The 15759-nt window shown below is 39.5% G+C and overlaps 1 protein-coding gene across 1 annotated transcript in view; it reads right to left on the reverse strand.

Annotated features, from left to right (window-relative positions):
* Positions 1-15702, reverse strand: part of LOC111151981 (exocyst complex component 4) — a 722606-nt gene extending 706904 nt beyond the window's left edge. Inside the window, exon 1 of the mRNA XM_022510235.1 lies at positions 15617-15702. Within this exon, the coding sequence (XP_022365943.1) occupies positions 15617-15702 (86 nt within the window). The remainder of the gene's footprint in view (positions 1-15616) is intronic.
* Between the last annotated feature and the right edge of the window lie 57 nt (positions 15703-15759).

Here is a 15759-nt window from a genome sequence, read left to right on the forward strand (position 1 = left end):
GCATTTTAGGGTATTTTAACAAAGTAATAAGAGTCTCCAGAGTACCACCTGTTACAGACTAAATTGAGACACACTGTCCTCCCACTACCAAATTTATATCGAAGCAACCCTCAATGTGACTGGAGATTAGAGTCTCTAAAGGAGGTCATATGGATGCGGCCTGAATGAGATACAACTGGTGTCCTTATAAGCAGAGAAAAGAGACACAAAAGAGCCCTCTGTCTCCACACACTCGCAGAGGAAAGGCCATTTGAGGACACAGCAAGAAGGTGGCCATCTACAAGCCAACGAGAGGCCCTGCCAAAAACCAACCCTGCTGGTACCTTGATCTTGGACCTCTAGCCTCCAGAACTGTGAGAAAAGAGATTTCTGTTGAAGCCACCCAGCTTGTGGTGTTTTGTTATGGCAGCTCGAGCAGCCTTATACATGACCCTATGAACACAGTAGTATTTTGCTTGGCTAAAATCTCAAGGCAGAAGTTATCGGTCACACCCCTTAGAGCAACACAGATTCTCAACAAATCCTCAAGAATTAACTGCCTAATTCAGCCTCAGATAACTAAACTAATTAACCTGCTATAAGAAATACTTAATGCAACACACCTGAATTTTGGTGACTCCTGCAGAACAATTAGCAGTAAGTCCTGCTATCTGAAAACAGTTAATATGCTTAATTATCTACTAAGGGCATTCCTTGTTGCTATCCAGTGACCTCTCCTCCAGGAATAATAAAGATTAACAAAACAATTAATGTAAATCCCTTCAAACAACTCAGAAAAACTCGTAACAAGTAAGGTCCCCCATATCCAAAAATCAGTTATCAGGAAACTACAGCTCTACAAAGCTCAATCTACAATAGGAATCAAATCTCAGTGATACCCTTTCTGGAAAATACTCAGAATAGGCCTCTTACCTGAAATCCCCAACTCCCCGCACTTTTTACTCCTCAGGCACCTAAACCCCTCAACCAGCACCACCTTCTCTCATTAGGGCAATTCTGATAAATCTTTTTAGTCACATAATGGAAAGAGCACCAGACAAGGGGTCCTCTTCATTTACAAAATATTGTAACACATTATCATAAGGCAAAAACCAGTATTTTTAAACTCAAATACACAAGGGTTAACTAGTTTCAGGCCCTCACTCCAAGTAGTAAAAAAAACTATTAGCTTATTGAGCTTTCTAGAATATTCCTTTTTGTTACTGATCCCAGCACAGAAACAAAAAGTCTAGAGCATACATGATTTTTGAAGACATGTTTCCATTTTCTTTACCAAACTGTTTTTTTTGGTTAGGTTACACTATCCTACACTATCAGATCTCCTTAGCCCTTATTTCAAAGTGTGAGAGTCAGATTTTCTTTTCTTTTAAAGCATGAACTAGCCAATGTTAAGAAATACCTGACAGTAACATGTCAGCAGTGGAACTAAAGACAGGTCTGGGGCACCTGAGTGGCTCAGTCAATTAAGTGTCTACCTTTGGCTCAGGTCATGATCCCAGGGTCCTGGCTCCCTGCTCAGCAGGGAGTCTGCCCCCTAACACCCACCCCTTCTGCCCGCTCCTGCTCATGTGCACCTGCACCCATTCTTACTCAAATAAATTTTTTTTTAAAAAAAGACAGTTCTAGGTATGAGTATAAATCCAAACTAAAGAGAAGAAAAAGAGATCACTAAGAATATAAACACTAACAAGTTGAGAAGAATCTTCAAAGCTTATTCTACTAAGCAGAGCACTTTGTATATGATGATTCATCTACAAATGCTTCCAATGAATTAAAAAAAAGAGAGAGAGACTCTCATAATTCCGAGTTTGCATGGAAAGAATCAAACATTAAATGTCTGAGATGTGTATCACTACATAATCACATAAGATATGGCTTCACTCAAAGCATAACTGAATCTATATTACACTTTTTAATCCGATTTTATTATATTCAATTATACACTGCGACTACTTGCTTCTTAATTATGTCTTATTAGATCCCACAAAATACAAGACAATCCCATCCCAACTGATAACGATTCATAATGACAAGTCCCTCTGAAAAACTTTTCTGATGCATAAAAACAACATCTCTTAATTCACTACAAAAATTCACTTAATATCAAGTGACAGTAAACAATTTCTGCTTTAAAGTCAATTGAAAATTCACTGGTGTCTTGCTTCAGACAGCACTTAGGGCCAATTACTATACCCAACACATGCAGCTTTTCAATATTTCAATTAACTCAGTCATACAAAATACTTCTGGGGACTAAAAGCTCTAAGTCTTGTAACCAACTGAGAAGGCCATTATCTAAAATTTAAGTAAGATCACCTTCACTACATGGGGAGATGGAGAGAAGTGAGTTGGGGGAAATGGGATGGGGAGACGAACCATGAGAGACTGTAGACTCTGAGAAACAAACTGAGGGTTTTGGAGGGGAGGGGGGTGGGGGTTGGATGAGCCTGGTGGTGGGTATTATGGAGGGTATGTATTGCATGGAGCACTGGGCATGGTGCATAAACAATGAATTCTGGAACACTGAAAAGAAATTAAAAAAAAAAAAAAAATTTGCCTCACTACAGCATAAAACTGAGTCCAGGATTGACAGAGTCAATTTTAAATCTACCCCCTACCCTTTCTTAACTGAGGCTACCTCTTTGCCCACTTCCATTTGAAGCTCCACACGCTCCTCCAAGCCTTCTCCACAGTGATCTTATTTTTAATCTCCAGGGGAATATTTCAGTTACAACACAGTATGGCATTTGGTCACTTTAAAGGTGTAGGCTACTTCCTAACGTGGAGTTTCCGGTCAGTTCCTCAGAAATCCCATTTTAGAAGATAAGAGTAGGCACTGCATGGTACTAGGTTATCTTGAAATTCTGGATTACACAAATTGAAGCAAGTTTCTTAACTGCAGACATCCAGGAGACTTTAATATGTTCGTGTGCCAGGTGCCTTGGGGAGGAGGGCAGAAGCTGAGTGGACAAGACATGGAGATTATGTAGTTATTTCTTAGATTTAGTCATCTACAGACCCTTGTAATTCCCACCCCCTTGTATCTCCCCAGTCCATAAACACACACGTGCATTTTCATGGAAATTTTCAAATACATACAAAACCTGAGAAACTCCTCAAATAACCCAGCTTCAATGATTATCAACACACCCCAGTCTTGTTTCATCTATACCCTAACTTGAACCCCTAGTTATTTTGAAGGAAATACTCGACTTGGATATTTTTATCAGTATATAATTCACTATGTACCTCTTAAAAGAAAACAGTCTTAATTCCAATATAATTTACATAGTGTTACATCATTTCCGGGTATCCAATACAGTGATTCAACAATTTTATGCATGACTCAGGGCTCATCATGGAAAGTGCACTCTTAATCCCCATCCCCTCTTTCACCCAGCCTCCCCACCCACCTGGGCTCCCGCAACCACCTGTTTGTTCTCTAGAGTTAAAAGTCCTTTTCTTTTGGGGTGCCTGGGTGGCTCGGTGGGTTAAAGCCACTGCCTTCGGCTCAGGTCGTGATCCCAGGATCCTGGAATCGAGCCCCGCATCGGGCTCTCTGCTCAGCGGGGAGCCTGCTTCCTCCTCTCTCTCTCTGCCTGCCTCTCTGCCTGCTTGTGATCTCTGTCTGTCAAATGAATAAATAAAATCTTAAAATAAAATTAAAAAAAAAAAAAAGTCCTTTTCTTTAGCGGCGCCTGGGTAGCTCAGTTGGTTAAGCAGCTGCCTTCAGCTCAAGTCATGATCCCAGCATCCTGGGATCAAGTCCCACATCGGGCTCCCTGTTCAGCAGAGAGCCTGCTTCTCCCTCTCCCTCTGCCTGCCACTCTGCCTACTTGTGCTCTCTATCTCTCTGTCAAATAAATAAAATCTTTAAAAAAAAAAAAAAAAGTCTTTTTCTTTATTCATGTTTTGTTACTTAAATTAAGAATCTTTTTGTAAAAATAGCCAGGATACCATTATCTCAGCTTTAAAAAGTTAATGCTAATTGATTTATTTCCCCAACTAAATTATGTCCTATGGGCTACTCAAACTCTATCTTGCATTCAAATCATCTGGTAATCCTGTTACACTGCGGAGTGGCTCAGCTGGGCCAGGTGGTGACAGAGGCTGCCTCCCCCCTCTCTAAGATTCTACAATCCTAGCAAGCTCTCAAGTGATATTTTAAAAATAAAAAGATGTCCCCATCATACTGAGCACAATGACAGGCACCAAATTTTAAATGGAAAAATGCTTCTTGAATTATATGACACTTTATTTTTTGCAAGGGCTGTATACACAATTAATGAATCATTGACACTACATCAAAAACTAGTGACAGATTGTATGTTGGCTAACTGAACATAATAAAAATATAAAAATTGAAAAAACTGAAAAACAAAAATTTTTTTAAAACAATTATATGGTCAAAAAAGGTTCTCCTAAGGAACTTAAAATATTAAGTTTTCCTACCTGTCAAATGGTACACAAGAACTTTCCTGTTAAATGGTGAGTTCCCATGTTTTTCAAGGCAAAATTCCCAACACATAAAGGATTGGCTACTAAAAAGACCAGAACTCATTTCATGGCTTGAAAGCGGTGAAAAATGTAAGTAGCTGCGGAAGAGAAGACCAAAGTGAGCAGAGCTCAGAGCTCACCATTGCAAACTGAAAAATGCAAGCAAAAACAAAAAGCAAAATGAAACCACCACCAACAAGAAACAATCTAAATGCTGTGCCTCCCAAAGAAAACCAATTACCAGCTCTATGAGAGCTCAGGCTACCAAGAACAATACTATCACAGGCAAACAAACAAAAAAAACCCATATTTTTAATAATAAAGAAATACACAAACAGATACAAAATAGTTCCAAAGCATTTCTCAGAGTTCTGAAGGAAAAGTTCCTGGAAAAATACTATATGAAGCGAAAGTGTTTAGCTGTTCAATGAAATACTCTGCAAAAATCTGAAATGCTATTAAGGCCGAGATATCTAGTTCATTCTCATGCTGTACCTTTATACAGCAGACCTGTATAAATGATGACCTTATTCTTCCATCTGCTCATATGCAACTGATGAAATCAGACCAGTAAAAATCTTTAAAGATATTTTTCAAAATATGAAGCACTGACAGACTTCCACTCTGGTCTAGATGAAATAACTGGGACTGGATTTGCCCTAGCATCTGAAAATAACAACAACCAAAAAAAAAACAAAAACAAAAACAAAAAACTGATTTCAAAACCTTAAGCATTAAGGCAAAGTTTGCAGGGCAGGTGATGGAAAGGAAAGAACTACAGAGCACTCTGGAGATCCTGCAGAAGGGCTCCCTTCCGCTCACTATCATCATGCCTAGGAAAACTACTCAAGGCCAGGAAAAGAACCACCAGTAGGGATTAATGGGCACAAGTACCTGAAATCACACACAGCCAGAGGGGAAAATCTCAGGGTTCACAGAGCATTGGGTGGAGTACTCAAAAGAATTTTGTCATACTAAGGAAACAAAACTGGCCCTAAACCAAACGTAGCTCCATCCCCATGAGCAAAATTTAAAACAAGACCTGAAAGGACCACAATGTCCAAGTAACTTAACCAAATCCTAGAACAAAATTCAGGAATATTTACAAGAAAACAAAGATATCTGCTCTCAGTACCCAAAAGGTAAAATTCACAATATCTAGTATCCAAAACATATGTAAGGTATGTAAAAAGGGGGGAGCGGTTATTAATCAACTGAAACTAACCCAAAAATGACATAAGAAGACAAAATGAGTAAACAAGAACATTAAAAGTATTATAATACCTGTATTTCATAGTCCAAGAAGCTACAGGAAAGATTGAATGTTTAAGGAGAGCTATTAAAGATTTTTTTTTCTTAAAAGACCCAACTCAAACTTCTAGAGCTCAAAACTATAATCTAATAAAAAATACATTACATAGGATTAACAACAGATTGGAAATTGTAGAGAAGATTGATGACTTTGAAGACACAGTAATAGAGGGGAAAACATCAGCATTCAGTGAGGTGTGGGACTTGAAGTGCCTAAAATACTTAGATAAATCTGACCAACAATATGTAAGACTACACACTGAAATCTATTTAAAAAATTGATGAAAATTAAAGAATTAAATGAAAAAATACACCTATTCAAGGATAAGAAGTTTCAACATGACTAAGATGTCAATTTTCCTATGTCACTTTGTACATTCAATGCAATCCCAACCAAAAATCCCAGAAGGTTTTACTGTACAAATTTACTAGCTAACTCAAAAACTGAGAAAAAAATAAAATGAAATAAAATTGATGCAGAAATGCAAAGGACCTAGAATACCCAAAATAACTTTTGTTTTAAGTAGGCTACATGGAGCCCAATGAGGGGCCTGAACTCACAACCATGATGAGATCGAGACCTGAGCCAAAATTCAGAGTTGAGCGCTCAACCGAGTCAGCCGAGCACCCCATCCAAAATAACTTTTAAAAAGTAGGGTACACCTTGTCTGAGGAAAGCAGCTGCATTCTTGGGCCCGACTGGGAAGCAAGGGCTCTTGGTGGGTGTACTCCAAAGGTGGCATCCATGCTTTTTCCAGTCTCCAGTTCCAGGGTCTGAGCCACGGCCTCCAGCCCAGCTGTCCCCACAGCCCACGTCCATCTGTCCTGCCCAGTTCTCTAACTTCATGGGGCTTTTTTGTAACTTAGTTTTTTCCATAATCTGGCCCTTAGCAGCTTTTAGTAAAGCCTAGGGTCGACCTCCCTTCTGACTTCGCCTCCCATTTCAAGGTGTGCCTTTTCTGGCTGGCTGAAATTCTGCGGACTTCAGTCTTAACTATCTAGGATACAAAGCATGCTGCTTCACCTGGTGTAAAGGCCTCTGGGACGCCCTGACCAGGCAAGCCTGTTTGTCCCCCTGCAAACTGATTGTTGCCCTCTTGTAAAATGAAATCTTAAAAACAAAAAAAAAAACCAAAAAAAAAAAGTAGGGTACAGGGGCACCTGGGTGGCTCAATGGGTTAAGCCTCTGCCTTAGGCTCAGGTCATGATCTCAGGGTCCTGGGATCGAGCCCTGCATCAGGCTCTCTGCTCCGCGGGGAGCCTGCTTCCCCCTCTCTCTCTGCCTGCCTCTCTGCCTACTTGTGATCTCTCTCTGTCAAGTAAATAAATAAAATCTTTAAAGAAAAAAAAAAGTAGGGTACAGGTGGAGAGCATACACTGTCTTCAAGACTTAAAAAAGCAAGCATCAAGACTATGTGATAATGTCATCAAGATAAACAGATGAGTGGGGGCACCTGGGTGGCTCAGTGGGTTAAGGCCTCTGCCTTCGGCTAGGGTTGTGATCCCAGGGTCCTGGGATCGAGCCCCACTTCGGGCTTTCTGCTCAGCAGGGAGCCTGCTTCCTCCTCTCTCTCTGCGTGATTCTCTGCCTACTTGTGATCTCTGTCTGTCAGATACAATTAAAAAAAAAAAAAAAGATAAACAGATGAGTGAAATAGACTAGAGAATCAAGAAATAGACCCACATTAGTCAACTGATTTTTGACAGATATCCAAAAGAAATTCAGTGAAGCAAGCATAATCTGTTTAATGAATGGTGTTGGAACAATAGGATACTCTTGCACAAAAAAATAAACTGGAAAAAAGACATGGATGCTGTGTTTGTCTCTATCTTGATGTGGATAGTGGTTATATAGGTAAAAATTCATCAAGCCATATACTTAATACATGTGCACTTGACTATACATATGAATACCTCAAAAATGGAGACAAATAAAGTCAGCGTGTAAGTTAGCATAGAGAAGGGTGCCTGGCTGGCTCAGTCAATAGAGCATGCAACTCTCGATCTTGGGGTTGTAAGTTTGAGCCCCACATTGGGGAGTAGAGATTACTTAAAAATAAGTTAGCATATAGAGTAAGCTCCTATATTTATTTTAAAAATAATATTTTTTGTTTGAAATAAAAGAATTTCTATCTATCCATCCAATATTTTGTACACACATATACACACACCCAGAGACACAGCAAAGTCTGGAATGAGGTTCAGCCAATATCAATGACAGTGACTAGAATAATCCCATCTTCCTGCATTTCCACTGTTTGAATATGTAACAATATATTGTTTTGAATTATAACACTGTTTAAATTATAACAATACAGTCAATTTTTTAAAACTGGAAGCGAAGTTATTAATAGTGTTTAATTCTGGGTAAAGAGAATATGAGAGTTTATATTTTCTTCTTTGTAATTTTCTACATATTTTTAATTCTCCCACTTAAAAAATATTTATATAACTCCAAACACTATATATAGCAACATGAAAAAATTCTGTTATGCTAAAAAAAGTTGTTATAACTACAACTATTAAACTTCTGTAAGTATCTAGTCAAGATCCACACAAAAACCTTAAAAAGGAAAATAGGTTAATATTTAGGAAATGAGATTGTTGGACTTGTTTTCTTTTTAATAACTTTTTTTTTTTTTACAAGTTTTTGTGACACAAAAATGGGGACGTGGCAATGACAAGTATGCACAAGAAGGGAACAAAACGCATGGAATGTTGTTGAAGATCCTACAAAGGTCCAACAATGGAAAACAGAAATCACCTTTTCCGTAAATGGTGCTTGAACAACTGAACATCCACCTGCAAAAAAGTGAATCTAGACACAGATCTTACTGCCTTCACAAAAATTAACTTGAAATGGATAACGTGAACTGGATAGCCAAGTACAAGACATAACATGAAACTCCCAGAAGTGAACACTGGGGAAAATTTACATGATCGTGGATATGGCACAGAGATTTTAGATTATGATGCCAAAGATATGACCTGTAACAGAAATCACTAATGATTTATTAGAAGTACAAACTTCTGCTCTAGCAAAGACTCTGTCAAGAGAAGAAGACAAGCCACAGACTGGGAGAAAATATTTGCAACACCCATATATCCGCATGCATCCAGCTGTAACACACAACTAAATGACAGGGAGACAATTACTCCCCTCTTACTCACAACGGACTTAATAAAGACAATCATCAGAAACATCCAGTTTCTGGCCAGGGCTTGGGAAAACGAGTGAGCAAATACACCAATCATGGGAGCGAAAATGACCATCTTTCTGGAGGACATTTGGACTCTCTAAAAATACAAAATGTGAAGATACTCAGGTGTGGCTATTCCTCTGCCACTGCCATGATTTTACACCACCGGTCTACTCCCTGGTGTACATGAATGCTCACTGTTTTAACAGAAGATTTAAAAAAAGAAAAGAAGAAACAACTTAAGTGTTTGTTATAAAAAAGGGATGGGAGAGGGACCACTAATCAAACAGATTATGGTGTATCCATATGAAGAATGCTACATAGCCACTAAAAAGATTGAGATAGATCAGTATGTGTTACTAGAAAAGATCTCCAAAATAAAGAAAAACAAGCAAATGAATAAAGGGTCAAAAATGTACATTGTATGATCCCATTTGTTTAAAGAAAATATAATTTTAATGAATATTCCTTAAGTGTATATAAATTCTTAAGTATTATATATTAAAATATTAAATATTAAAGAATGTATATTCTGGTTTAAAGATTGTACATTCAACATTCACGCATATTTAAATACAATTTTCTATTCCTCTCAAGGAACCAAAGGTACATCAGGAAGGATATGAACAGAGTAAAAAGTCTTCATTTTTTATTTTATTCCTCTTGAAATACTTGAATTTTCTTATATAACTAAATTTTTAAAATTATGTATTTTAATGGCAAAAGGGTTATGTAGGCAAAGAGATCATAGGCCTTTCAATTCACTGGTTTATAAACTTTCTCTCTTTAATCTAATAAATGTTTTATACTTTATGTCTGTTTATATTTTATGTTTTACATGCACACATAAGCATATATATATTTAAATCTAGCTTCTGTGGCTGACTCTCAAATTATCAATAATTACCATCTTAATTCAGCTACACAAGGTTTCTTGGTTACAAAGTGAACATTCTGACAAATGGAATCAAACATTCAAGCCAAACTGGAAAGGTTATTCCTAACAGAAAATTAACATTATATCCTGGGGGCTCTCTGGTGGACATCACAATCAAGTTTCTAACCAGAGAAGCAGCAGATCCTGAAAAGGAAGAAATGAACACCTGCAAGCGTTCTCTACACCAAACTGTGTTAGCCCCTCCTGTACCCTCTTAAATTTCCCCCAGAACCAAAGCTCATATTATTATCCCATTTCACAAATGTACTAGACACAGTGGTCTGAAGTATCTGGTCCAAGGTAATTGTACATGGGTAACACAATCCGGTAAGTTTCTACTAACTATACTTCAACGTCCACCGAACACTATGACCGTATCTATCCACTGTAAGTAGTGGCTTAAAAAAAAACCTGACCTATCACCCAACATTACACCTCTCCGCCTCAAAGCCTTCAGGAAATCCCAATGTTAAGAATTACATGTGGGGTTAGAAACTAAGACATGGATTCCCAAAATACTAATTCTTCATGTTTAGCAGGAAAAGGGGGGGGGGTATTTTGCTCCTCTATCCTCATATGCTGTCACATGTCCCAAGACTTCGAGGAGGAAAAAGGAGTTTAGTCTCCAGACAGCCTAGCAGTAATTTTCAACAGTACTGCATCCCCGGTTCCAAGATGTCCCAGGGTGCAAAGGGAGTGGAAACCAAAAAACCATAATGAGCCAGGCTCAGATGAAGAGAAGAGGTGTTACTGGAAACAACACTAAACAGCTAACACAACTTCGGGGACTCTGCTCCAGAATGACCACATTCCTTTCTGCCACAAACTGTGTCATGTACCTCAAAGCTATTTGCTCAAAGCCCTGATCAAAGACTGGACCCCTTCAACAAAGCTTGCTTTGAATTAAAAGTGGGGCTGACCAAAACACACTCGGAGGAGGAAGGGAATTTAACACGTGTCTACAATAAAGGATTTTCTAAGTTTTTGAAATTCCAACTTCTGTGAAGACATGAAAGTTGATGAAAACATGAGCCCTCGACTGCCTTCAAACCTCCTTGACATCTGTAACCAGAGTCTGTCCACAAAAGCTCTGTTCTGAGGTTTCCATAAGGTCGCCAAAAGTCACAGCCAAAGTTTGTCTTCCCAATTAAATGGTCTATTAAAGGCCAACTTATAAAGAGAAGAGAGTCAACATTTAATTGGAAAGCAAATCACCTAACAGTAAGTGGTAGACACATTTCCCAATTAAAAATCTGACAAGAACTCACAAAAATAAAACAGCATCTCCAAAATGCCATCTTGCCCATTCCCCATTTAGAAAGGCTGCCTGCTCCGATTTCACACCAAAGAAAAGGTTAGGGGGGAAAAATCAATAGAAAAGTAGGAAAATGCTGTGTGTGCGTGCACACATGTAAAACTGTCCAAATTTACATCAGCAGGTGATCGCAACTCTGTCCACCCAATTAGTTCCATTTTAAAGGGCCAGCGGCAAGACTTCAAACCAAAAGCTGCAGGTAGCAGTGGCCTCCGACAGACTCGGTCCCAAACACCATCCATCTCCTCATCAAAGCCCCACTTCCCAGCCTGAGGACCTCTTCTGCAATACCCCAGGAGTCTACCCTTTGAAACATCTGACTGTCCAGAAATATTTTTATTCAACACTTTTTAAATGGTTAAGAATTTCATTTATGAGTCTCAAGGTACTTAAATACCCATGGACCAAAATGTAACTGACTACTCTACACGAGACTTCTTGAAAATGTTTTGATTTTTAAATGCTTGAAAGTGATGAATGATCCTACTAGCAAAATAGTTATTATTTAACTATTTGGTACCACAGATGGAAAGAGTGACGAGATTTGGCTAGTTCCCATGTATATACTTAATGTGTCCTTAGGCTGAACCCTTAACCACCTGTTGTTTTCTTATCCAGTGTTAAAAGATGACTAGCAATAAATGCTGTTTCGGGGCGCCTGGGTGGCTCAGTGGGTTAGGCCTCTGCCTTTGGCTTGGGTCATGATCTCAGGATCCTGGGATCGAGCCCTGCATCGGGCTCTCTGCTCAGCGGGAAGGCTGCTTCCCTCTCTCTCTCTCTGCCTGCATCTCTGCCTACTTGTAATCTCTGTCAAATAAATAAATAAAATCTTTTTTTTTTAAAATGCTGTTTCAAGTCCTAGAAATAGCTTTAAATATATATGATGTGTTAGACTAGTACATAATAAGGTATAGGAATGACTTTTTTAGAAAGATTTTTTGAGAGAAAGAGCGCACGCACGTGTGTGTACACCAGCGGTGGCAGCTGGGGGGTGGGGGGCGTGGGTTGCTGCAGGGAGAGAATCTCAAGATTCCCCTGAGAGCACAGACTCATAGCCCTGAGGTCACAACCTGAGCCAAAACCAAGAGTCAGACACTTAACTGACTGAGCCATCCAGGTGCCCCTAGAAATGACTTTTTAACGTATCTGAACAAAAGCAAAGGAGAAGTTTTAATATTGACTATTAAAAAAAAAAAAAAAAGCTCAGTGATATAAAAAGATAAACAAAGGGGCACCTAGGTGGCTCAGTGGGTTAAAGCCTCTGCCTTCGGCTCGGGTCGTGATCCCAGGGTTCTGGGATTGAGCCCCAAATCGGGCTCTCTGCTCAGCAGGGAGCCGGCTTCCTCCTCTCTCTCTGCCTGCCTCTCTGCCCACTTATAATCTCTATCTGTCAAATAAATAAATAAAATCTTTAAAAAAAAAAAAGATAAACAAAGCTAAACTAGTCAAACTTTTCAAAGGATTATCACTGACTCACTTATCTGGTGACAAAACGACAGGTCCAAGGAAACATAAAAGAGAACTGACATGTATCAATATATCTTCAAGAAGGCTCAGATTTTATAAACATGAACCTAAAATGGATTGGGGAAAGCTTTGGTCTTTGAGAGAGAATCTGAAAAGAGGTTAAGGAGAAGAGGAGGTAATCCAAGTTTAACAAGAGGAATTAAGAATCATGAATACAATGTTGCAAGAAGGGGTAACACAAAGAATACAAACTGAACAGAGAGACAAAGCAACTTCAGAGTAACAGAACAATTTACTAACAAGAAATATACATTCCCCATTTTTTCCCCTCAATTTTGTAATGTAAATAACACCATAGTCTTTAACGTGTACAACATGATTTAATATATGATGTATATTGCAAAATGATTACAATAATAAGGTTAGTTAACATGTACCCATCTCACATAGTTACAATTTCTTTTTCTCGTAACAGAAACTTTAAGATCTACTCTCTTAGCAACTACATTCCCCACTCTATTCTCCTCTGAAGTACTCTCCCCTGCTTCTCCCCACCCAAACACCAAAGTACTACTACCATCCTACTCTCATTAACTGCCACTGTTCACGAAGTTTAAACCATTGCATATGTTCAAAAAGCACATCAGGGAGGAAACAACAAGGAGAGAGAGCTGGCAACACTCTCAAGCCAAACCCACAATTTTCCTGTGACTCAAAGAAATACTGAAATATAAACATCAACAATTGAGAAGCAACAACAACTAGTCTTAAATAAGGTCATATGTAACCATGAACTCTAATTCTTACTAAACTTGCCCAGGATGTTAGATCTGGACCCTCCATTATACTATGCTAGTTAACAGTAACGAAAGTATTATGCAAGTGGTCTGAGGTGGTCAAGGATAAAGAAGAAAAATGAACAACATTAATACACAACAGAATTCAGCATAAAACTTGTGTAGGCCTAAATCATGATGATATGTGAAGGTAATATAGATGGGCGTAAGAGGTGGGTGAATAACCACAAAATCATATGCGACCCCATCCAGAGGGAGAGTTCCCCTGAAGAACAAAGGAACAGATAACCAAAGGCAATGTGTTTCTGAATCAGCATCAGTTTAAAAAACAAAACACACACACACAAAAAAAAAACACTTCAGTTTGGTTTTTATGCTTTTTTCAAATGTAGGATGTAGGGCATTTAGAATGAATGTAACTGGCATTTAGGAAAACTGATACACAGCAGAAAAGAAATGGGTGAAGCCTACAGAATCAGAAATGCACAGATGAAATGGTACATTTATATACCGCTGTTACCTTCCCTAACCCCCACTACACCTGACCACTCCTACTTCTGGATTCCCATATTTCACTCCTGTTTCTAGTCTTCTAGTCTGTCACAGTTTTTACTTCCATATTTTATCCCTCAAGTGAACTATACTCTGAAGGGTAACATCATGTCTGATTCGTCTTTGCTAAACACAGAGAATTCACTCAATTGCTCAACAAATATTTATAAAGTATGTATTAACTCCCAGGCACCATAGTACAAACTGACACTAAATACATCATGTAAGTGAATGTTAACTATAAGGCAGAAAAAATAAAGAAGTTCAAAAAAGAATCCAAATAAATTCATATATTAGAACTCCACAAAGGATTAAGATAGTATGCTACCATCTCTCCATACTTCAGTATCACGAAACAAACATCTACACTGCCTGTCCCGTCACAAGAATGTGGGTCCACACTAGACCAGGGCTCCCTTTGCATGGCCCACCAAGTTTATGAAGCATTTCCACACAGAGAACAATTCTTATCTTAAAAAAAAAAAAAGTAATAATTTCATAATCTTAAATTAGAAGCCCCTAAAAAACACCCATGAGATGATCTTTATCAGTCCAGGAGTGTTAGACTATCTTAAAATTCAATCTATTCTCATATTCAAACCCTGACTAACTACCAGGTACTGTTGAGGCTGAATTTTTTTTTTTTTTTAAATCATCAGGACATTGCGGGGGCCCTCCTAGAACTCAATTAGAAGTTTAGCAAGGGGCGGGGGTTTACTTGATGAAAAAATCCCGAGTTGACATTCAAATGTCAACAATGTAAAAACGTGTTATATACATTTTATTCAGGTTGTCGTAATCGCTTCCTGTACCATCCTTAATGATGTCCGAAAGGATTCCCCACCCTTACTTTATTTCACATTTTTAAAAAAGGAGCCCCTAAAAGGTCCACCACTCTCACTCCCACCATGCATAGTCTAGGAAAATAACGTGCATAGAGGATAACCCGAATTTGTTTTGTTTTGAAGGAACAGACCGGGACAGGAAGGCAGAATAAAAATGGAAAACGACTGTACGCCTTCCAACCCACAGCCCTTCTGCAAGCTCACTACAGGCTCTTGTATTGGAGGCTGTGGCCATTCACAGGTGGTTGGAGGTGTCCGAAGTGTGAGAACACAACCTGCAACTCGTGACAGTAACCCCCGGACTTCAGGGCCTTCCACCCAGAAATCCAGGAAACAAGGCGCCTTCCCCAAGTGAGCGCTGCTGAAGGCAATCCATAAATAAACGCTGTGTGAATAAATGAACACTCCTGGCTTTCTCTGCCAAGCCCCAAACAGCGTGCTTCTAGGGCCCACGGACCCTAATGGAAAGCTCAGGTCCTAACTACAAGACAGCGAGGCGAGGCTCCTCCCTTTAGCCCAACCCCAGAGAAAACCCGGGAACTGCGGGGGCCCTTGGGAGGGGCTGGGGGGAGGCAAGGAGGAAGGGGGAGGGGTCGGCAGGGTGGAACCCAGCTAACCCTTCTCCCTTCCAAAGCGGAGGTCGAGCCGCTGCCCGCTGCCCCCTGTCCCCTGACCCTGCCTCCTGCCTCCCTCACCTGATCACAGAGATGAGCAGCCCCGAGGGGTCTTTGCTTTTGCTGACTGTGCTTCTGTATTTCCCACCGGCCGCTTCTGCCGCCATCTTGGTACCGGGCGGAGGGGGGGAACCGGTGGGTAAGAACGGACCAAGCGAACGTAA

This window comes from Enhydra lutris, unplaced genomic scaffold (genome assembly GCF_002288905.1).
Source record: "Enhydra lutris kenyoni isolate GAN:26980312 unplaced genomic scaffold, ASM228890v2 scaffoldscaffold27, whole genome shotgun sequence".
Taxonomy (NCBI): Eukaryota; Metazoa; Chordata; class Mammalia; order Carnivora; family Mustelidae; genus Enhydra; species Enhydra lutris.